The 24,346-nt window shown below is 42.0% G+C and overlaps 1 protein-coding gene across 2 annotated transcripts in view; it reads left to right on the top strand.

Moving 5' to 3' along the window:
- The window catches only part of LRBA (LPS responsive beige-like anchor protein), a 939,113-nt gene that overhangs the window by 341,802 nt on the left and 572,965 nt on the right, over window positions 1–24,346 (top strand). For both annotated transcript variants that reach the window (XM_077477021.1, XM_077477022.1), the window contains exon 34: window positions 15,758–15,822. In XM_077477021.1, the coding sequence (XP_077333147.1) occupies window positions 15,758–15,822 (65 nt within the window). The remainder of the gene's footprint in view (window positions 1–15,757; window positions 15,823–24,346) is intronic.

Raw genomic sequence — 24,346 nt, 5'->3', positions numbered from 1 at the left:
CTCCTCTTCCGATTCCTTTTCGGATTCGGATTCTGAAGCCGACGTAACTTATGAGCCAGTCCTCAGCAGTGAAACACTGACTGATGAATCCGAGGAGGAAGATATCCGGCCCATCAAGCGAAGGCGTTCTAGTGAGGCAGTGCCGTCCAGCACCGCAGTGCCGTCCACCAGCACCGCAATGCCGTCCACCAGCACCGCAATGCCGTCCACCAGCACCGCAGTGCCCCAGCAAGAAAGGCCAAGTACCAGTGGGGTGTCATCTCAGCCCCAAAGGGTTAGGAGCCATGCTGGCCTTCCCTATGCCCTTCAGAACCCCTTGTGGCTTCCTCCTAATTCAGGAGAGGCCAATGTTCCCCCTTTCACCGCCCAGCCAGGAGTCCAGGTGGACACGGAGAATTTTAGCCCCATCGATTTTTTTAATTTAATTTTTACGGAGGACATGTTGGCGTCAATTGTGGCCCAGTGCAACCTGTATGCACAACAATTTATTTTTCAAAATCCGACCTCCTATTATGCCCGTCCCTACGAATGGAGAGACCTAACGGTGGAGGAGTTCAAGCTTTTTTTAGGCCTCACATTTAATATGGGACTCAACAAAAAAAACCAATTACGTACCTACTGGTCAACCCACCCCCTCCACCACTCACCGCTCTTCTCCGCGGTAATGTCCAGAACCAGGTATCAGATGATCCTGAGGTTCTTACATTTCAGTGACAATTCCCAATGCCTTCCACGAAATGATCCAAATTATGACCGCCTTTACAAAATTCGACCAATACTAAATTATTTTTCTGAAATATTCCCCAAATTGTTTACCCCGGACCAACACATATGTGTGGATGAGTCCCTTATTAAATTTAGTGGCAGGCTTAGGATGAAGCAATTTATGCCCAGCAAAAGGGCCCACTATGGGGTGAAGGTCTACAAATTATGTGACCGAGCCACAGGGTACACATATTCCTTCAAGGTGTACGAAGGGAAGGACACCCAGCTACAGCCCCCTAATTGTCCGGATTATTTGGGATCCAGCGGAAAAATTGTTTGGGACCTCATATACCCCCTACTGGATAAAGGCTACCACCTCTATGTAGACAACTTCTACACATCTCTGCCCCTGTTCCACAACCTTCACTGGAAGAAGACGCCAGCATGTGGCACTGTAAAAAAGAACCGGAAGGGCTTTCCTCAAAGTCTGGTGAACAAGAAGCTGCGGAAAGGAGAAACCGCAAGTCTAAGAAACAAGGAGGTTCTGGCAGTGAAGTGGAGGGACAGAAGAGATGTGTACATGTTATCTTCTATCCACAACGATACCTTCGTAGAAATCCCCAGAAGGAATGGCCCCGTAAAGAAACCCAAATGTATTTCAGAGTATAATTTGTTCATGGGAGGAGTCGACTTCAACGACCAAATGATGGAACCATATCTGGTCTCAAGACGGACATATCATTGGTACAAAAAAGTAGTAATTTATTTTTTTCAATTGGCCATTTACAATTCATATGTAATTTACAGCAACGCCACCCAAAACCCCAAACGTTTCTTTGGCTACCAGGAGGAAGTTTTCACAGCCCTTTTATTCCCAAACGGCCCACCAGAAAATATCCGATCAGACGTTGTAAGTCGACTCTCCGAGCGCCACTTTCCGGATAAAATTCCCCCCACACCAGCAGGCAAAAGACGCCAAAAAAGATGTAAGGCGTGTACCAAAGCAGGAGTCAGAAAAGACACATCTTATTATTGTGCACAATGTCCTTCCCAACCAGGCCTCTGTATAGGCGACTGTTTTCAGCGTTACCATACTTCAATAAATTTTTAGTGAAGTATGGTAAACATAATCCTCAGTTCCTGCCTTCATACACCTTCACACCCCTTATGCCACTGCCTGCTCTGTAACGGACCCTGGCTTGTTATTTGACCACTCTTATGCCTGCCGATTCTGTACATACCGCTGCCTGATCTGGAACTGACCCTGGACTGTTATTCGACCACGCTTCTGCCTAACGATTCTGTACATACCTCTGCCTCATCTGGAACTGACCCTGGACTGTTATTCGACCATGCTTCTGTCTAACGATTCTGTATATATCTCTGCCTGATCTGGAACTGACCTTGGACTGTTTGACCACGATATTTGCCTGCCTCTTGGACTGATCTTGTATTCTGCAACTGGACTAGTGGGATTCAACACGGGGTCTCACATATGTGAGGGGCTCCAGTATAGTTTTTCTGGAAGAAGAAAACAATTTTCTTTGTTTTCTTATTCCTAGATTAGGGTCTGGAGACTCGGAGGCTTCAAAGAGATTTGGGAGGGAGAAGCCTCTACCCCTATCCCCATTCTGTCCTGAACGAGGCTCTACTTTTGTCTGCTGCCTGTAGGACTTACTGCCATCATGCCGCACTGACCACACCACAAGGACCTGCCTACTACCAGGACCAATATTTTTGGCACTGCTGACATCTCTGCACTAACCCTGGACTGTAATATGGACAGTATCCCTGCCTGCTGCCTGAAAAACTGTGTTCGCTGTTGCTGACCAAGTCCCTGCCTGCTGCCTGGACCAGTGATATCCTCCTGTGGACAACTGCACTTCTAAAACCACAGGTAATCTTTTCTTTACCCTTTGCTCAGCATAATGTATTTGGGGGTGTAATTCTTGGTATGTGCAGGCTATGTGTCCCTGGAACGCCGACGGTGTTTCTTGCATGTTGCGCCTCTGTATTTGGTCAGGCTGTGTAAAAGTCTCACACATGTGGTATCGTTATACTCAGGAGGAGTAGTAGAACGTATTTTGGGGTGTTATTTTTGCTATGTAAATGCTATGCGTTGGAAATATCTTATAAACGGACAACTTTGTGTAAAAAAAAAATGCGTTTTCATTTTTTTCCACATTTTCCGAAAACTTCTGGAAAAAAATGAACCATTGAAAAGACTCATTATGCCTCATAGATTATACGTTGGGGTGTTAGCTTTCCAAAATGGGGTCATTTTCTGGACGTTTCCATTGCCCTGGTGTTCCAGGGCTTTCAAAACTGTAATAGGTGGTTGAGAAATGAAATGTGTAATTTATGCTCCTAGAATGCCTGAAGGTGCTACTTCAAAATTAGGCCTCTGTATGTGGTCAGGCTGTGTAAAAGTCTCACACATGTGGTATCGTTATACTCAGGAGGAGTAGTAGAACGTATTTTGGGGTGTTATTATTGCTATGTAAATGCTATGCGTTGGAAATATCTTATAAACGGACAACTTTGTGTAAAAAAAAATGCGTTTTCATTTTTTTCCACATTTTCCGAAAACTTCTGGAAAAAAATGAACCATTGAAAAGACTCATTATGCCTCATAGATTATACGTTGGGGTGTTAGCTTTCCAAAATGGGGTCATTTTCTGGACGTTTCCATTGCCCTGGTGTTCCAGGGCCTTCAAAACTGTAATAGGTGATTGAGAAATGAAATGTGTAATTTATGCTCTTAGAATGCCTGAAGGTGCTACTTCAAAATTAGGCCTCTGTATGTGGTCAGGCTGTGTAAAAGTCTCACACATTTGGTATCGTTATACTCAGGAGGAGTAGTAGAACGTATTTTGGGGTGTTATTTTTGCTATGTAAATGCTATGCGTTGGAAATATCTTATAAACGGACAACTTTGTGTAAAAAAAAATGCGTTTTCATTTTTTTCCACATTTTCCGAAAACTTCTGGAAAAAAATGAACCATTGAAAAGACTCATTATGCCTCATAGATTATACGTTGGGGTGTTAGCTTTCCAAAATGGGGTCATTTTCTGGACGTTTCCATTGCCCTGGTGTTCCAGGGCCTTCAAAACTGTAATAGGTGGTTGAGAAATGAAATGTGTAATTTATGCTCCTAGAATGCCTGAAGGTGCTACTTCAAAATTAGGCCTCTGTATGTGGTCAGGCTGTGTAAAAGTCTCACACATTTGGTATCGTTATACTCAGGAGGAGTAGTAGAACGTATTTTGGGGTGTTATTTGTGGTATGCACATTCCGTGTGGGAGAAATAAGCTATTACAATGAAAATTTTGTGAAAAAAAAAAAAAAAAATCGTAATTTTGCAAAGAATTATGGGAAAAAATGACAACTTAAAATAACTAACCATGCCTCTTACTAAATACATTGGAATGTCTACTTTCCAAAAAGGGGTCATTTGGGGGGCATTTGTACTTTCCTGGCTTGTTAGGGTCTCAAGAATGGAGATAGGCCTTAGTACATCAGATGTGATCTTTTTTTGCAAATCTTTATGATTTGCACCATAGCTTGTAGACTCTATAAATTTCACACAGATCATATAATATGCAAAAATTTGGGTTATTTTTACCAAAGATGTGTAGTACCGTATATACTCGAGTATAGGCCGACCCGAATATAAGCCGAGGCCCCCAATTTACCCCCAAAAAAACTGGAAAACTTATTGACTCGTGTATAAGCCGAGGGTGAGACATGGCTGTCCATCCCTGTGTGTCCGTCCATCCCTGTGTGTGTGTCCGTCCATCCATCCATCCATCCCTGTGTGTGTGTCCGTCCATCCATCCATCCCTGTGTGTGTGTCCATCCATCCATCCATCCATCCATCCCTGTGTGTGTGTCCATCCATCCATCCATCCATCCATCCCTGTGTGTGTGTCCATCCATCCATCCATCCCTGTGTGTGTGTCCATCCATCCATCCATCCATCCCTGTGTGTGTGTCCATCCATCCATCCATCCATCCCTGTGTGTGTGTCCATCCATCCATCCATCCCTGTGTGTGTGTGTCCGTGCAGCCTTTGTGTGTGTCCGTGCAGCCTTGTGTGACTACGACTAATGTGCACTGCTTGCTCCAATCAAAAAGATATGGGGGAAAGGAAAGATTTGGCATTACAAGGAAGCAAAACCCACAGTGAGAAACTATTTCATGAAAAAATAGATCACCGGCCATTATGTAGGGGATTTGTATGGATTATTATTGGAGAATAAGGACATAGTTTATAGTTTGTTTGTTTTTGAATCTACAATGCCAATTAGTATGTGTAGAAATCCTGTATGGACTTGCTGCACTTTAAAGCTTACCAGTGTTTATGAAATCATTTTACACTTATACCAGTCACACAATACAATGCACACAGAGGTTGATCAATTAACTTCTAAAACAGCCCTTACTTTTCTTAATCGCTATCAGCAAAATAATTAAGGAGAACTTGACGGGAGGATCCCTTTTCTTACCTTTATACTGCTCCTTGCACAGAGCTCTGCTAGACTAATACCCACAAAGTCAAATCCCGAGCCTCCGTCCCGAGCCGCCGTCCCGAGCCTCCGTCCCGAGCCGCCGTCCCGAGCCGCCGTCCCGTGCCTCCTCCGTCCCGAGCCGTCGTCCCGAGCCTCCTCCGTCCTTCCAGGATCGCCGCTCTTCTCGGCGGCCATTGTAAAATTCAAAAGCCGCGCCTCCTCCTTCGCCTGTGATAGGCGGAACACTGAATTTCCCAGCAGCCTGTGTTCCGCCTATCACGGACGTCGTATCATCCTCGTCCGTAGTACGAGGATGAGAAGATGCCCGTGATAGGCGGAACACAGGCTGCTGGGAAATTCAGTGTTCCGCCTATCACAGGCGAAGGCGGAGCCGGAGGCGCGGCTTTTGAATCAGAATGGCCGCTGTCTGTCTGCTCGACACGCTGATCGAGCGGGCAGACAGCGATGACTCGAGTATAAGCCGAGGGGGGCACTTTCAGCCTCAAAAAAGAGGCTGAAAATCTCGGCTTATACTCGAGTATATACGGTAGTATAAATTGTGGCCAAAATTTATGAAGAAAAATTGCTAATTTGCTAAATTTTGTCACAGAAACGAAGAAAAATTCATTTTTTTTCAAAATTTTCGGTCTTTTTTCATTTATAGCGCAGAAAATAAAAAACCGAGAGGTGATCAAATACCACCAAAAGAAAGCTCTATTGGTATGAAGAAAAGGACAAAAAAATCATTTGGTTACAGTGTTGCATGACTGAGTAATTGTCATTCAAAATGTGAGAGCACTGAAAGCTGAAAATTGGTCTGGGACTGAGGGGGGTTTAAGTGCCCAGTAAGCAAGTGGTTAATAATATTATTTGGAGTAGAATTGTTGATCTTTGATTATGATATCTGTATAGTCAAGCTTACTGCGAACCTTTCATTCATTTGTATAGGCTGCTGGCCACATCTGTGTGCAGAATCCCAGAACAGATATATTCACATATTCATTGGCAGTATATGGCCATCTGCTCTGATGTGCATGTGCCCCAAACCTGACTTGTACTATAACGGTTCACACCAGGTGCTTTGAGCTGCGTTGATCTTAATGGTCACTAAATGGACACAGCAACAGTTAGGCTGGTTTCACAACTATGCATTTAGTGCTATTTGCACTACAGAACATGTTCCATAGACTGTAGTGCAAATCTGCAAAAAGCACTAAAAATGCATAGGTGTGAATCAGGCCTTAGGGCCCTTTCACACTGATAAGAATTTGCTGTGCTTTTCATGTTTAAAAAGCATAACAAAAATGCATGAAAAAAGTACTTTTAAATCTTGTAGAACTCTTCACACCAATATGCTGGCAATACGGTGCGTTTTTAAAAGTCCTGTATGTTGCTTTTTTGGTTCACATTTTTCAAGTGCCCCAAAAACGCACCTCCCCAATGAATGTAATTCTATAATGCATCAAAAATGCCTCTGCAATGCGTTTTTGTCACATGTTAAAGTTACACAGGTGCATGCTGGGAGTTGGGATTCCAGAATACCCACCAAAAACACATTGAGAATCGCATTAAAAGGAATTAAAAAAACATGCACTTTTACCAAGTTTTTTTCAGGAGAGCAGTGTAAAAAGGCTATTCTATCTCACTCACATCAAATTGGTGCATTGAGGAAAAATGAAGGCCCGCTGCATTACAACAGTGCTTAGGAATGCACTGTTGTTCATTTTGTGAAACAAAGTATTGTTTTAATATTTTTAAATTTTTTTTTTTTTTTTTTTATGTTGTAATTTTAAGTCACTGCTTCTTTATGTTATGCTGTGCATGTGTTCTGAGAGGACCGCCAATACAAAGTGTCCGCATTACCCATAAAAGGAGTCCCCCCTGCAGTCTGCAGTAAAGAATAGATAGACTTGGCATCTGGTGCTCCACTGACTATGGGTTTAGTTAAGTAAGAAAGGGGTTTAAATGTCAAATTTTCTTTGTTTTTCTGTGCACTTTTTAAAATGAAAACTTTTATTGGGTATGGTTAAATGCCTTGAAATTTTCTTTAACAAATGAAATGAATGTTGGTAACATTGGTGTCCGCAATTTATGATCGTCTGTTTCATACATTAAGGCAGCAAAATAAAATTGTGATATACAGTGCATATAAAAAGTCTACACGCCTCTGTTTAAAATTTCACGTTTCTGGCAAAGAAATGAGGCAAAGATGGATTTTTTCAGAATTTTTTCCACCTTTTTAAAGTGACCTATAAACTATACAACTCAGTTGAACAATCGTTTGAAATCTTTTAGGTGGAGGGAAGTAAAAATAAAAAAATAAAACCTGGCTGCATAAGTGTGCACACACTTATACTAATACTTTGTTGAAGCACCGTTTGATTTTATTATAGCGCTGTCTTTTTGGGTATAAGGCCGCGTACACACGCGCGGACTGTTCGCCCAACCTTGTCCGCTGAACAGTGTTTGGGCGGACAGTCCGCTCGTGTGTGGGGCTTCAGCGGACAGTTTCAGCGGACAGTTGGACGAACAAGGTCTTACGGAAATTCCGAAAAACTGTCCGCTGAAACAAGGTTTCAGCGGACTGTTCGCTCGTGTGTAGGCTTGTTCGGCCAACTAAGTCTCGCGCATGCTCAGAAAGGATTTCCACGTCGGAAGGTTGCATTGCAGTGTATAGGACGTCGTATTTTTCGTCCCGTCGTACGTGCCGTTCACGTCATCGCGCACGGTTTCAGCAAACTGTTCGTCCGTCGTGTGTGGCCATGTCCGTCCATGCTAAGTTTGAGCGGACTGTTTGCCGAAACTGTTGGACGGACAAAGTTGGGCGAACAGTCCGCGCGTGTGTACGCGGCCTTAGTCTATCAGCATTGCACATCTTGACTTGGCAATATTTGCCCACTCTTCTTTGCAAAAGCATTCCAAATCTGTCAGATTGTGAGGGCATCTCCTGTGCACAGCCCTCTTCAGATCACCTTTATAGATTTTCAATCTGATTCAGGCCTGGGCTCTGGCTGGGCCATTCCAAAACTTGAATCTTCTTCTGTTGAAGCCTTGCCTTTGTTGATTTAGGCATATGTTTTGGGTCGTTGTCATGTGAAAAGCGAAGTTCCCCTTTATGTTCAGCTTTCTACCAGAAGCCTGAAGGTTTTCTGCCAATATTGACTGGTATTTAGAACTGTTTAGAATTCCCTCTTCCTTGACTAAGGCCCCTGTTCCAGCTGAAGAAACGGCCCCAAAACTTGATGCTGCCACCACTATGCTTCACTGTTCTTTTGGTGATGTTCATTGTTGTTTTTGCATCCGTTATATCTTTTGGAATTCTAGCCAAAAAAGTTCAACCTTGGTTTCATCAGACCATAACATGTTTTCCCACGTGCTTTTGGGAGATTTCAGATGTGTTTTTGCAAAATTTAGCCTGGCTTGGATCCTTTTCCTTTGTAAGAAAAGGCTTCTGTCTTGCCACTCTACCGCATAGCCCAGACGTATGAAGAATACGGAAGATTGTTGTCACATGTACCACACAGCCAGTACTTGCCATGTATTCCTGCAGCACCTTTTAATGTTGCTGATCACTACTACATCCCCAGTTATAAGAGGGTGTGCACACTTATGCGACCACATTATTTTCCTTTATTTTACCTCCCCCCCCCTTAAAAGATTTCAGTGTGTTTTGTAATTGACTTATGCAGTTTATAGGTCACATTAAAGGTGGATTGATCTGAAATGATTTGACTCATTTTTTTTACATCACAGAAACCTGACATTTTAACGGATGTGTGGACTTCTTATATCCACTGTGTGTGTGTGTGTGTGTGTGTATATATATATATATATATATATATATATATATATATATATATATATATATATATATATATATATATATATATATATATATATATATAATTTTATTCATGTTTCAGTTTTGTTGCTACTGTGCACATCCTGCAGAATCTTACTGAAAGCATCGGTCTTCCTGGTTTACAATGTTTGATAGTGTTGCATGCAGCAGTGTATTTGTATATATTTACGATATAATAAAAATAATTGGCTCTTTGATGTGCTTTGCCCATTTTCCCTGAAGCGGTGTCTAATGAACAAGCCATACTTTTTTACCCACTTGGGTTTGTAACTCCCCGCAGACATGACTTCAGACCTCAGAGGGCAACAGCTGCCATTTGTCTTCAGTGCTGCAGTTGTCAAACAGACTGGCCAAGTACTAATAGGATACATTTTATACAGCCTCACTATACATGATGGTAACAAAATCCTAATGACCATCATCTGTTCTGGGTTTGTAGATGGTGGATTTTAAGCAGTTTTTATTACCCCCTCTTGAAACCAAACTCTAGTATTGATTGGAAGAAGAACTTGAATTGGACACATGAAAAAAGCAGTCCCCTTAGACTTAGAGTACTGTTACCGATGACCCGCTATGTCATATATTTGGTTATGTTCTGCTGTGTAAACTTACATGTTTTGTTATCAATTCAACATGCATCTAATTGTATGAATATACTTAGCAATGTACTTTTCACATATTTGTGAAACATGTGGAATGATTTTATATGTAATCAAACACAAGCATTGAGAATTTTAAGTAAAAAAGAATGTTCAACCTTCATATAATGCCTGCTTCATTTAAATGTGTCCTGAAATGCTTATGTACAGATATAACTCCCAGCACTGATGTCAGTGGACACAGTGAAAAACACCTAGCATTGGTGCCAGTGACTGCAATAATTTCCCCTGTGTTGGTGTCAGTCCCTGTAGTGAAAACTACCAGCACTAGTTTAAATTGCCACAATATCCCCCAGCATTTGTGTCAATAGCAGCAGTAAGAATTAGTGACAGGGACTGTAGTAGTAATACCTAGCATTGTTGCCAGTCACAATTACAATGGATATAAAAAAAAGTCTACACACAAACTGAAATCTATTAGGTGGAGGGAAGTAAAAATAAAAAAAATTAAATATGGTTGCATAGGTGTGCACACCTTTAAACTAATACTTTGTTGAAGTACCGTTTGATTTTATTACAGCACTCAGTCTTTTTGGGTATGGGTCTATTGGCATGTCACATCTTGACTTTGCCAAATTTGCCCACTCTTTGCAAAAACACTCCAAATCTGTCAGATTGCGAGGGAATCTCCTGTACACGGCCATGTTCAGATTACCCCACCGATTTTCAATTAAATTCAGGTCTGGGCTCTGACTGGGTCATTTCAAAACTTTAATCTTCTTCTGGCGAAGCCATTGTTTTGTTGATTTGGATGTATGCTTTGGGTTGTTGTCATTCTGAAAGATGAAGTTCCTGTTCATGTTCAGATTTCTAGCAAAAGCCTGAAGGTTTTGTGCCAGTATTGACTAGTATTTGGAACTGTGCATGATTCCCTCTACCTTGACTAAGGCCCTCTGTTCAAGCTGAAGAAAAACAGCATGATGCTGCCACCACCAAGTGGTTAAACAGGGACCCGGACAATGCCATACAAAGTAGTGTGTGAAGGAGAGGGACTGTGTACTGTGACATGCTATGTATACAATGGGGGAGGTGTCTCGGTGTAGTACACACACAGAGGCAGTAGAGATGTACAAACACACACTGACAGGTTAAGCCCTCTCCCCTCCTAAGGACTCTCATGGTCCCCTCACAGCCCTTGTGATTGTTTCAGCATGACCATGGCATTCCAAGGAGTGAAGAGGAAGTAACAAGCTGCGCACACACTGCTGGCTTCAGTATCTCACCTCTATACAGTGTACTTGTTCCCCGATCCCTCAGCTGACATAATCTTATCTGTAGAAGCAGAGGCTGACTGTTCCCTCTTCCAGAAGCTTACTGTGTGATTGTTGTAGTGACATCAATCACTGCTGCCGGCTGCTCCAGGGGAATTCAGTCCCATGCTGTGAAGGGTCAGGCACCCAGAGTAGCATCCCAGGGAGGTGAAAAATGAATAGACACTCCAGCATGTTTCTAAGCGATGCCCAGTCCACCGCACAGTGAGCCGAAACAGGAAGTGACTCAGAAAAAGGACCGCCCACCGTCCGGTGCCCGCCCATAAAAATAGGCGGCCAGAAACAAATGTTTGAAGAGTGGGAGTGTTTGCGGGCACAATGCTTGCGCCCTGCACACGCCCTAAACACGGGCAAATCAGCTTCCTAGCTTGCAATCGGCTGGGAAGCTTCCAATAGACTGCTATGTGTCTGGTGCCTAGTCACTCTTAAACTGACCCATGCGCCACTTGATTACCAAAAGCTACCACCCAGCTTTGCTGTTTTAATGGGAGATTATTTTTGATGTAATTTTCATAGTGAATAAATATATCGCCTATGAAGTAATTTATTTTTATATTTTTATTGATGAGAAACAATGTGACCTATGGAATTCTGGGTTAAAAAGGATTTTTTTTTTTTTACAAAAAATAAATTGAGCCTAAAATAATTTGTCCCAATACTATTTCTATTACACTTAAAATGCATCCTAATGTTTTTGAGGCTGCTGAGCCTATTATGTTTTGGCTGAGTATTTCTATTGATTTAAATAGATATCACCCTCTGGTTTTAGTGTTATCTGCCACATCAGAGCAGATTAAATTACCCTCTAGAGGTGTTAAGATGTTAGATATAGAAGGGGGTAAAAACAGCTTATTTGACAGAGCAGCTGAGATAATGTCTAGTAAGTATGCCTGTGTGTGTGTTGTATTGCTTTGTTCACCAAAGTGTCTTAAGAGTGGTGCTGAGAGAGTGGTGACATTGAGGGCAAGCTATCGTTGAAATGTTTATGAGTTTTCTTTTAAGTTCTTGCATATTGCCATAACAGCATTCACCTCTCCATCCCTAATGTGGGGCAAATATGACCTTGTTATTCCCTGTACATTTTCTTGACTACATTAAATCTTTATATATAATTATAGATTGAATTGCCATGGTTTGATTTTTCCAATATTATGTTTAAATCCTAGCACTACATGTTAGTGAAGGTTAATGTAGCTCATCTTTGAGTGTCAGCAATGAAATCAGATTTAATGTGACCCTATTACCAAATAAAGCCTTTATATGCATACATTTTTAGGTGGGCCCATGTAATACTTGCTCCCCCCTCTAGCCACTGTGGAGTCTCCTGCCAGAATGTATGTCCTGTAGTGATGTATGAGCAAGTGGGAAGAAACCATATTGGCTGGCCTGTGAGCAAGTGTTATACAATTCAACAATAGTTGCATTGACTGAGTGGCATAGAACAACGACTTTTCAATATATGAGCCACTGAAAAGGTAAGTATATAAATGCTTCTTTTACAGGTGGCCTAACTTGTAGAAGTGACCCTGTGGGGACAAGTTCGCTTTAAGTAGACCAACTGCAGAAAAAAATACACTGCCTTTTGAACCAGTTACATTTCTTTTTAGCCAAAAAAAGTTAATCACGGTTATTTTGCCTGTAGTAACTATTTGACCAGCAACAAGGGTTCCTCTGACATGTTTAGCACTAAAAACTGCATTTTTAGCACAGAACATGTTAGAGGTGACCCCTGCTGCCGTTAAAGTAGAAACAAATGTTGATGCAGCCTAGAGTGCGATGATTCATTTTCTTTAATGAATGAATTCACTGGAGGGCAATGATCCAGAACGGCACCCAGGGATTTTTGAGTGAATCCTGTGGAGGGCCGCTCACCTTAAGCCAGCCATATCTCCTTGCAGATTTCTTGTCAGCTGCACTTCATAAATAACAGCTAAAATATGATTGGATGCATTTGAGTAGAGTTTTATTTACCCCTTGCTTTCATAGCATTAAATATAACAGGCTTTTGCATAAAAAGAGTCTGATGGCAAAGAAGGTGTTTTCCTCACTAATTCATCAAATTTAATTGTATTTTTCTCGCCGTGTAGCAAAGTCTGTCTTCACAGTAAGCATGGACTTCCCTGAGGGTGTAAGGAGATTTCCCCTTTTTCAAGGACAAAAGATCATCTCAGTAAAGGGTATAGATTTTGCACATGAAACCTCCTGGGTCACACCAACTGATGCTGCGAACAGTAGACTCAAGCTAAGCCGATCACTATGGAGTTGAACTCCCATCATGTATATGGAAATACAAAACAAAACTAATTTAAGAGACCCTGTCCTATTCACTGTTTTCTATTACCCATGTACATGTGCTTTATATGTTGAGCTCTCCAGAGTACATCCAAAAGCTCAACTCCATTTTCATGAGATTGGGCTAGGGGAAAGGCAAAATGAGCTAGGCTGTGAAGACCCATATACCCAAACTATCAATTTGTGACGGGGTGGCTATGATAGTAAACATCATACTGTTTATATCTGGTTCTGATATCCGATTGTTTGAGGCAATGGTAATTCAATTTACGTCTTTACATATATGTATTCAAAGCATCAATGTACTTGTATTGAACAGTTTAGATAACCTGGAAGGTACAATGTGGTGTGTTTGAATTAATAAGGAAGATTGATTCTTTTTGGACTAAAATCAATAAACAGATCAACAGTCACTTTTGTTTCAGATAAAATGATCAATATTACATGTAAATGACCAAGAGCTCTGGTTTACGTTACTATTTGTATCAGCATAGTAATGATGAACTATCTTCTAGTATATGCCTAAGTTTGTCTTTAATCGCAAAGTATCCCTGTCTACCAAAACATTTTTTTTTTTTTATTTGGACTTTCAGAATTGTATGATGCACACTTTTATACTACTGATTTGCCTCTGTGTCATTATTATCTTGCTTTTTTAGTTCCTGAAATATCACTTTGGTGTTTCAAGAGGGCTATTTATGTAGAACCCTAGGATAAGGTACTGCAGGAAATGTGTGTCAATTAGGACCAGTCTAAAATATTGACAAAGCTGAATCTTCTCTGCAGCCCTTCAATTCTTAAGTGTTGAAATGTGCTTTACAGTTGCATGGCTACATTAGTGGTGGGCCTGGGGCTCTTATAGCGTTTGTCTTGTTCCTTTGGGAAACAAATAACCAAGGCTATTACACACTTAGTATACTACATTAATATGTGATTGTTCTAGGAAAGTATGTGTTGCATGATAAAATATTATTTTAATGATGAAAGATAACTTGCTCATTCACTTTTTGACTTTATGTTGCAGAAGCATTTGTTTTCTTTGGGGTGGGTGTGTGTGTTTTTTTTTATTTGTAAGAAGTATTTAATAAAACAGAGGAACAATTTGTAAAACCAACAAAATCGAAAAATCAGACCAGTTTGCTCCTTTGCAAAAAATAGTTATGCTTAAAGATAACCGCGGGGGGGGGGGGGGGGGATTTTTTTTATTACATTTATTGTCCAGTGTTTGGATTTAAGTGAGAAGTTCACCTTTAAACAAACAAACAAAAAGTTTGCATTCATTGTTTTTTAATTGGGAGCCTGGAAAGCATTGCACCCACGATCAGCAGAGCGTGGGTGCTATGCAGGGCTCTTGCAGACTGTGTGTAGGCTGTTTGGTTGTACATCATATGGCCAAGCAGTTGCACATTAACAGGAAGCAACAATAAACTACCACAGTGCTCAACAGTGCCATGGCATTTCATTGAGAACTACAAGCCGACAGCCGCAAAAGGCTGTTGGATCTTTTAGGTTTTAATTCACAGAACTCTGCAAATTCTGAGAGGGGGGAGAAGATCCCCTGCTGCCTGTGATATTGGGGAGCCAAGGAGGTGCCAGGCTAGTGGATTTGTAACATGTTAAACCTTGAATATGGGCATAACATGTTACAAAAGGTGAACATATTTAAACCCATGTGAGTTTTAGAAGTGTTTCCCACAGGCCTTTTTATTCTTAGAAAATGGATGCAGGTTCTTGCATCCCTCACACAAGGCTGAAGCATGTGTATTGTGCAGTACTCAAAAGTACATATCAAACAGGGTGGAGAAATCAAGAGTGCATATCAAAAGGATGCTGGAATGGGTAACACAGGCTAGTGTTTAACCAAACATTACCCCAACCCCTTCTAAAGTGCACAACACTCCACCAACGCCAAGCACAGAGCTATCCACACACCCTTTTCCCCACATAACAGAGCTCTCTGCCCACCCTCGCAGTACACACATACACTGTACAAAGCACTCTCATCACTCACATGAGAGTTCCAGGGGTAAGTCTTCAGGAGGAGATGTGAGACTGGTGGCTTTGAAGCATTCCTGACCTGCTTCTGTGTTTACAGTGACAGGACGGAAAGGGCAGGGATTCGGAAAAATGGAGTTCTGCCATTTCCGACTGAAAAAAGAGAGCCCAGATTCCCCCTTAGCAAACCTTGCAATCTGATTATTACGTGGATTATGGTATCTGATTATACCACAATTTTTTCTAAAACGTTGCTTACAAATGGTTTAGTGGATAAATCGTATTTTGTCAATAAGTACCTGTATTCCATTGTGGAAGTGTGGTCAATGTGACAGTGGCACTTAAGGAAACATTTTCCAAATCACTGTTTATACTCTGTTTTCAGTATTAACTTAAAATGTAAGACACATCTTTTGCAAATGGGAATAGAAAATGTGACCAGTCTCTCTTTTATTTTACAGGAATGGCAAAATTCTATTCAGAAGAATGCTGGCCTTGCTTTTATTGAACTAGTTAATGAAGGAAGGTAAATAAAAAAAATGTAAACTGCGTTAACTTTAAAGTGTGATGTTTTTTTTCGTGCCGAAAAACATTGGAAAAGCAGGGGTCAATTTGTATTCAGGTCCAGTGAAGAGTAGTCTTCCCACTTGTGTGTAGTAAGCTAAAACTCTTTAGGGCTGGAGGTTTCCAGCTTTAATCCACAAAGAACGTTGCATGTGCATGAACGCCGTAAAAAGAAAAATAATAATTTGTCTTTTTACATCATGAAAAGAGTGTACAAGTATCCAACATAAAGCCTTCTTCACTGAGCCATAACGCATGCATTATTTGCCGTACAGTAAGGATTTTTATTTTCAGCAATAGGAGCTAAAGAAAATATCATTGCTGAATTACTGCACACAAAGTGATACGGCTTAGTGGATGGAATACAAAGCTAAATTTCATAATTTGTGTAAGGACTGCTTGGTTACTCAAAGATGCAGTAGTGTCTGAAAGATGATTGATGATTCCATCCACCAATGCTGAGTCTATAATGATAATTGTTTTGACTCTTTGGTTAAATTGTAAGTGTTAAAAAAACAAAACAAAAAACTTAATAGTTTTTCACAATTTATTTAACTGCAACATTTGCTAAATATCTTGATTTGCTTGCAAACTCGGCAATTTATACATACAGTATCTCACAAAAGTGAGCACACCCCTCACATTTTCATGTGACAACACTAAAGAAATGACACTTTGCTACAATGTAAAGTAGTAAGTGTACAGCTTGTATAACTCAACACACAGCCGTTAATGGTTAAACCGCTGGCAACAAAAGTGAGTACACCCCTAAGTGAAAATGTCCAAATTGGGCCCAAAGTGTCAATATTTTGTGTGGCCACCATTACTTTCCAGCACTACCTTAACCCTCTTGGGCATGGAGTTCACCAGAGCGTTACAGGTTGCCACTTGAGTCCTCTTCCACGCCTCCATGAGAACATCACGGAGATGGTGGATGTTAGAGACCTTGCGCTCCTCCACCTTCCATTTTTGAGGATGCCCCATAGATGCTCAATAGGGTTTAGGTCTGGAGACATGCTTGGCCAGTCCATCAATTTTAACCCATGTCTTCTTTATGAAGGCAGTGGTCATCTTGGAGGTGTATTTGGGGTCGGTATCATTTTGGAATACTGCCCTGCGGCCCAGTCTCCAAAGGGAGGGGCTCATGCTCTGCTTTAGTATGTCACAGTACATGTTGGCATTCATGGTTCCCTCAATGAACTGTAGCTCCCCAGTGCTGGCAGCACTCATGCAGCCCAGTGCTGGCAGCACTCATGCAGCCCCAGACCATGACACTCCCATCACCATGCTTGACTGTAGGCAAGACACACTTGTCTTTGTACTTCTCATCTGGTTGTCGCCATTGACTCTTGATAACATCTGAACCAACCAGTTTATGTTGCTCTCATCAGACCACAGGACATGGTTCCAGAAATCCATGTCCTTAGTCTGCTTGTCTTCAGCAAACTGTTTGCAAGCTTTCTTGTGCATAATCTTTAGAAGCGGCTTCCTTCTGGGACAACACCCACGCGGACCAATTTGATGCAGTGTGCAGGCATATGGTCTGAGTATTGACATGCTGACCGTCCACCCCTTCAACCTCTGCAGCAATGATGGCGTCACTCAAACGTCTATTTCCTAAAGACAACTTCTGGATATGACGCTGAGCATGTGTACTCAACCTCTTTGTTCCACCATGGTGAGGCCTGTTCTGAGTGGAACCTGTCCTGTTAAACCTCTGTATGGTCTTGCCCCCCCCCTGCTGCAGCTCAGTTTTAGGGTCTTGGCAATCTTCTTATAGCCGTGGCTTGGTATATGCAATTAGCAGACCTCCAGCTACTACAAGTCCCATCATACTTCTGCCTCTGGGTGTCATGCTTATGGCAGAGTCTTGCTGTTCCTCATGAGGCTTGTAGTTCTGCAACAGCTGGAGGTCTCCTAATTGCATATCCTTGGCCTAGGCCATCTTTATGTAGAGCAACAATTTGTTTGCCATGTTGAACTTCCAGGGACCAGCAGGAGAGAGTGATAACACCTAATTTAACACACCTGCTCCCCATTCACACCTGAGACCTTGTAACACAAACGAGTCACATGACACCGGGGAGGGAAAATGGCTAATTGGGTCCAATTTTGGACATCTTCTCTTAGGGGTGTATTCACTTTTGTTGCCAGTGGTTTAGACATTAATAGCTGTGAGTTATTTTGAGGGACAGCAGATTTACACTTATACAAGCTGTACACTCACTAATTTACATTGCAGCAAAGTGTAATTGCTGCTGTGTTGTCACATGAAAAGATATCATAAAATATTTACAAAAATCTGAGGGTTGTACTCTTTTGTGAGATACTCTAACTGCAAGTGAAATAAAACAGAAAAGCGATTGCTTTGTATAGTAGATGCCAAAATGGTAGTCTGCTTACAATAGTAAAAATCAGCAAAAGGTGGATAAATATGTACTATGTTTGTAAAATATGTATCAGTAACCTTGGACACTTTTTAAAGTCTGTAATATTTGTCATAAAGGTTTAATTTAAAATGTTGACATTGGTGTGTTTAGTTGATTCTTCAACTTTTCTAACACATTTGTGTGGCATTAAAGCACAAGCCTAGATCAAGTAATCTTTACTCTCCTGCCTTCTTAAGTTTAACCTTTAGGCTTGAAAGTAAAATGCATAAGCCTTTATTTCATACTAGCATCAGGTGACTGATTAGAGGCATTTTCTATAAACCTTGATCCCAGAGGTCACCTCACCAGTAACAAGGGTGTTCAGTTACACTGGATAGGTCTGTACTGTTTATTTCCTGTTATGTGGGGTGTTCTCTGTTGACCCTATTTGTAGGGGGACTGCATTCTTTTTGGACATTGATGGTTTCATTTGCATAGATATGAAAGACTGTGCCTTTTTAAAAATAGCCATCAGTAGAACATGTCTACATAATTATAATTGGTGTAAAAGCTGTAATATAAACATACTTTCTTGCAACTCATACATAACCTACTCGCTGTGTCCCTTAGCTTATTGTTTTTTTTTCTTTGACAAAAGCAGAGGAGGGCAAGTAGACTATAAATTAAAAACCGAATGGTTGACATGAATTGGTCTACTTTCACTTCATAAGTGGCCCCTGTCGGCAACTTTCTGCCCCCCATCCTTTCAGCGAAGAATCAAGAGCCGATACAGCCACTGTTCAGGTATTCTAAAAGCCAATCGAACTCATAACTGCCAAAATGACCATTGCCCGGTCCTGGAAGTCCCCAAGGGTCTCTTTCCCGGCAGCTAAACAAAAAATCTCCTGGATCATGTTCCAAGAAAAAACCTCTAGTCTCATCCTTGACAAATCTAAAAAATAAAAAAAAAAGTTTGGGAGCCCTGGGCTCGCTACATTGGGGTGCTCCTTTAGACCTGGAGCTGAACATAATCTTGACTAGCTCTACAGCGAGACCCCCTTCTCCCCTCGGGAGCTCCCCTTGACATAGGTACCTCCCCTACCCACTCCTCCTCTTTCATCCCCTCCCCTCTCCTCTTCTCTTCCCCTTCTTTCTCTCTTGGCTTTCTTTCCTTTCTTGCTCCACTCCTCCCTACGAAGCCTTTCGTCGGGAGGAGGTGGGTACATGGCACAAGATCAGAACTTAGCCTGAGCATTGGTGCATTCCCCTACCTATCTGCTTGCCATGGCACCGCTAACTTTTTGCCCGCAGGGCCAATCCCACTCTGTCCCCCCTGCTGGGGCACCGAGTCGGGCTCCATTAGTTAACTTGTTAATCCTTCCTCAGGTTGTACAAGTGATATTTTTCTTCTCTGGTCGTCCTATGTTAGGTTTGATGCACACGATAATTTTGGAGGGTCTGGGGGTCGGGGGGCTTTGGGTCCCAGGCACAGTTTGAACCCATTTGGGGTGTCTGGGAGCCGGGCTTCCCGAAGAAACTTGGATACCCCCCTCCTATTTACGCTGTACCCCCTCCTTCCTCTCCTTGATTACCCTATCGGTCGTTGAACCCCCTGTGCATACCTAGTTTGTATGAGCCCTGCACCCCTAGCCTTTAACCTCATGGGTATTGTATGCAGGTGTTATCTTCCCTCGCTATTTTGTTCTATTTGTATACTGTTTCCTTCTCATCAACATGTGCCTTTAAACCGACTCTCCTGCGTGAGAGCAGTTGGTTCCATGTACTCTTTCGTTTCAATAAACATTTATTTAAAACTCAAAACAACTCAAAAAAGAAAAAAGAAAAAGCCAATCGAACAGGCTGTCTGAATTCAATATCCTCTGCAAGGCTTGAGGTATCTGTTTTGATTTTAGTGTGTGTGGGTTGCCAGCCTTTGTTCAAGATGGAAAATTGGGAACTTTCAAAGTATGATTTGATAATTGGACCCACACGGGGGGATTTACTAAAACCGGGTCTTTCACAATCTGGTGCAGCTGTGCTTGGTAGCCAATCTATTTCTAACGTCAGCTTGTTCAATTAAGCTTTGACAATAAAACCTTGAATATGATTGGTTTTTAGGAAGAGCTGCGCCAGATTTTGCACTATGCAGTTTTATTAAATCCCCTCAACATTGTTTTTCACAGTGCACTTAAAACTAGTGGTACTATTAGTAAAGTCAATTGTTTTAGGTTTCTTTTTGTCTAACATCCCCAAGAAATCTAAATACTAGTAAAAAAACAGAGTGCAAAATTGATTATTTTTTATAGGAATGGAAAATTTAAGGGGATAACAAAAGTATGGTTTACAAAAATTGCAGGGAACTTTAAAATGTGTGTTTTTTTTTTTTCTCTAATGGACTGATACAACCCTCATTTTTATTTTACTGATGTTAAACTACTATGATGCATTAGAATTGTAGAACTTCACATACAATGTTTTAGGTGGCTATATGCTTCTAACCTGTACCTACTGTGTGAATAGTGGGTAAGCATGGACTCCCCAAGGATTGTCGGAACTTTATCAAGAACGCTTGTGAGGACAAATAGGTTTCCTTAGTTGTACAGTACAAAACATGGGCTAGTTGAATTTTTTACCATTTGATTATATGCTGCTAATCTCAGGTGAGAACATACAAAGTTATTAGGACAAGCTCACATAAACCCCTTGCTCCCAGAAATCCTCAGGCATTTGCTAGTGTCCTTAGGTGAAGGACTTGGGTGATAACTTTATTAGGAACAGGTTTCTGGCCTGTTTTTCTAAAATGACTGGAAGAGTAAAGATTTTGCTTGATTCTTCTTATAGTGAAACCCTGCTCCACCTGGCTGCATCAACATTGGTGAGGCGGCTTGTGGATCAGTTGGCAGTGCTTTGAGAACTGTACTTAGACCCTGCTACAAGAAATTTCTAAATATGGAAACTAGCTGGCCTGTAACACTGCCTTTCAACACTGGACTCTAAGGTGCTTACCCTCTGTACTATAGTATATCATGGTCTAGTTAGTTGCAAAGTGCTCTACACGTGTCAAACACAAGGCATCACTGAACTCCCCATATAACACACATCCAGTATTTATTGTCCTTTTAGGATCCTCCCACTGTTAATGCAGCTTGGCCCCACCTCTATTCAATGTGGTTCAGCTGGGTTATGGGGGTACTGGTTGAGTACCTGCAAACTTAATGCTGATGCGGCCCACAATGGAATTGAGTTTGACACCCCTGCTCTACAGGTTCAGCACAGTGGTGATCTTAATCCTTGTAGTTCTAGTTCCTGTAGACCTTCTAAATGGAGGAGAGGGTATAGCCTGATGCAGGCAAAGTAGGGTGGTTCTCCTGGTGGTCTTTCCCCTGGAAATGTTCCTATGTTCCTATTCCCTGGTGTGGTGGTTCTGGGGCTTTGCTCCTTCCCTCCTAGAGGTAGTCCCTGGTCAACAAGCATCTTAGGCCGCAAGCAGACACTTGTATATTTTGCCACTGCATGGTCTGCTGTATACCAGTAAATTGTCTGTCGTAGCCATGGCATTGTGTGCTCCACTTTCCGAGTGGTGTAATGGCCCATTTTATGTGCATAGTCCTGCCCTCTGTAGGAGGTACATAGCCCTCCTGTTGGCTCTGGATGCCATCTCAAGTACATTGTTCTGCTGAAGACAGCCAAGCCTCAGCTCCAGCTGCTACTCTGCTTCAGTTTGTGACTAGTCTATGCATCAGCCTTCTCCAGGTTATCCTATATCCTCAGTCGAGGGACACTCTGGTAATCTTTGCACTGACTAAGGTTGCGAGTACTCTACAGAGGATCCCTTCATCCTAATGGCGGATGTCAGACAGAAGGAAAATGGGACACGACTGGCCAGCAGACACTCTACACAGGGCCATAATGAGGTTGTAAAAGGTTTCCTCTGCACTTGGGTCGTTGGACCTCTGTCTAAATGGCTTTATGGCATACATGATCAAGATGACACCAAAAGTTGTGCGGCCCTTTGAGAAGTAATACCAATTGTGGCTTGGCCTGAAAGGCATGATCCAAGCTTAACAGGTTTGTGGCCAGGATCAGGGACGCGAAGGCCATTGCAGTGGATGCACTGGTGATCCTCCGCTCCTTAACAAGATCCACATGAAGGGCATTCTTGGTAATTGGACACCCTTCAACTCCTGGGAGAGGCTCTATGAGGACAAGTAGATCAACCAGACCTGCTGTTCTAAGGACTGGCTTACCATCCTGCTTCACAGTGACTGTCTTTAAAGGCTTGGCTGTTAAATCCCAATTCCTGAAAGATTGAGTTCTTTATGATCGTTGTTTTGTTGTGCTCGAGGCTAGGAAATTGACCACTTGCAAGGTCTGTAACCACACTTGGAAGGCTGTGAGACATGGAAGTTTTGTCCTAGGTGACACTGCATGTGATATATCTTGTCCTTTCTCCAATCTGGGCACAAGCAGCTCTTGGCCTTCAGCACCCTGAAGCGTCAACTCTGCATTATCCCTTTTTTTTTTCTCCCCATAGATCAGATTTCAAAGATGCCCTTTGTTCAAGGGGTGGCTCACATCACTCCTCCATCACTGTTTTTTTTTTTTTTTCTCTGGGATCTCCGTTTGTGTATTGTTGGCTCTATAGAAGCCTCCATTTGAGCCCGTTTGAGGTATTCCCTTGGCTGACACTACTTGCAGGGTGGATTTCAGAGCTTGGCAGCCTTATCCTTTATCAAACCCTTCATTGATCTTCATAACGATAATGTGGTTTTAGGGTCTCACACCTCCTTCCTGCATAAGGTGTTTTTTTTCCACCCTAAAGTGGCTTTAAGGGCAAAATTAAAACTGACATTAAGCAGTCACATTAGCGTTAAAGCGGAGTTCCACCTGGGGAAAAAAAAAAAAACTTAGCAGCTACAAATACTGCAGCTACTGACTTTTAATATAAGGACACTTGCCTGTCCAGGGAGCCTGCGATGTCTTCACCCGAAGCCGATCCGTTCCTCGGCTCCGGGTATAGGCACCGACATCCTTACTAAGGGAAAGGGGTCTGAATGGTTCCTGGTGTTTTCTGGGACCTGTGTGTCTCCCAGAAGACAGCGGGGGGAGAGGAGCTGGACATTTTGGAAGTGGGAGCAGATACCTGGATTTGACAAAATGTGCCACGGGAGGAGGGGAGGAATCCAATCGTCAGAAGTTCCATTTCTGGGTGGAACTCCACTTTAACCATGCTATGATTAAATTCATAGTCCCCTAGTGACCTCCCCCCCCCCTTTTTTTTTTAAATCTTGCTCTTTTAACTTCCTTTAACAGACTAAGCAGTGCAGGAAAAGTAGAACTTTGGAGTTGAGACAAACCATTGAACGCTTCGGGGGAGCTTACCATGGTCATCTTTCATTTCTTTAAAAGCTTCTTTACAAAATGAAAAAACAAAACAAAAACTGTTTAGCATCATAAGATGTGTTCACTTGATTTGGTCTTTAATTTGTTAGTTATGTAAAGTCTGTCTAAATCTACTAGTCCATGTAACACCACCCTTTAACAATGCCACTTTCAAATTGTGGTTTCTCATCCATAAGTAGATAAGTCACCCTAAAATAGGAAGTGGGTTACTGGGTGGCTCCCCAGGTGAAAAAAACAAACAAAAAAACAAATGCAGAGGTCTAATTTATGGATTTGTAAGCTGTAATTATATATATATATATATATATATATATATATATATATATATATATATATATATATATAATTTTTTTTTTTTTGGGGGGGGGTTTAACCACTTGGTATCTGCATGCCGTCATATGCTGTCCTTGGCTTTGTGGGGTTATATCTGAATGATGCCTGAGGCTACAGACATTCAGATATCGGCATTTTCCGTCGGTGATTCTCTACACTGGAAGAACGATCATAGCGGCTGTGCCCCCCTTCCGCCCTCCGGTCCTTCTACTGACTCACCACAGCGATCGGTGAGTCGGACAGAGGATCTGCCAGCCCCGGATGTTGATCATAGAGATTTCTATGATCGTTGGAGGCCGGGCGCGATGTTGTGACGTCACGCCCGGCCTCTGCGTTCAAAAAAGATACTGCGCCGCATTGACTGGGAAGCGGTGATCATTT

Source organism: Lithobates pipiens, unplaced genomic scaffold (assembly GCF_037356315.1).
Source record: "Lithobates pipiens isolate NorthernLeopardFrog02 unplaced genomic scaffold, aLitPip1_a1.2 Scaffold_13, whole genome shotgun sequence".
Taxonomy (NCBI): Eukaryota; Metazoa; Chordata; class Amphibia; order Anura; family Ranidae; genus Lithobates; species Lithobates pipiens.
Note: the sequence above shows the minus strand (reverse complement) of the source record. Positions and strands in the feature narration are given on the sequence as shown.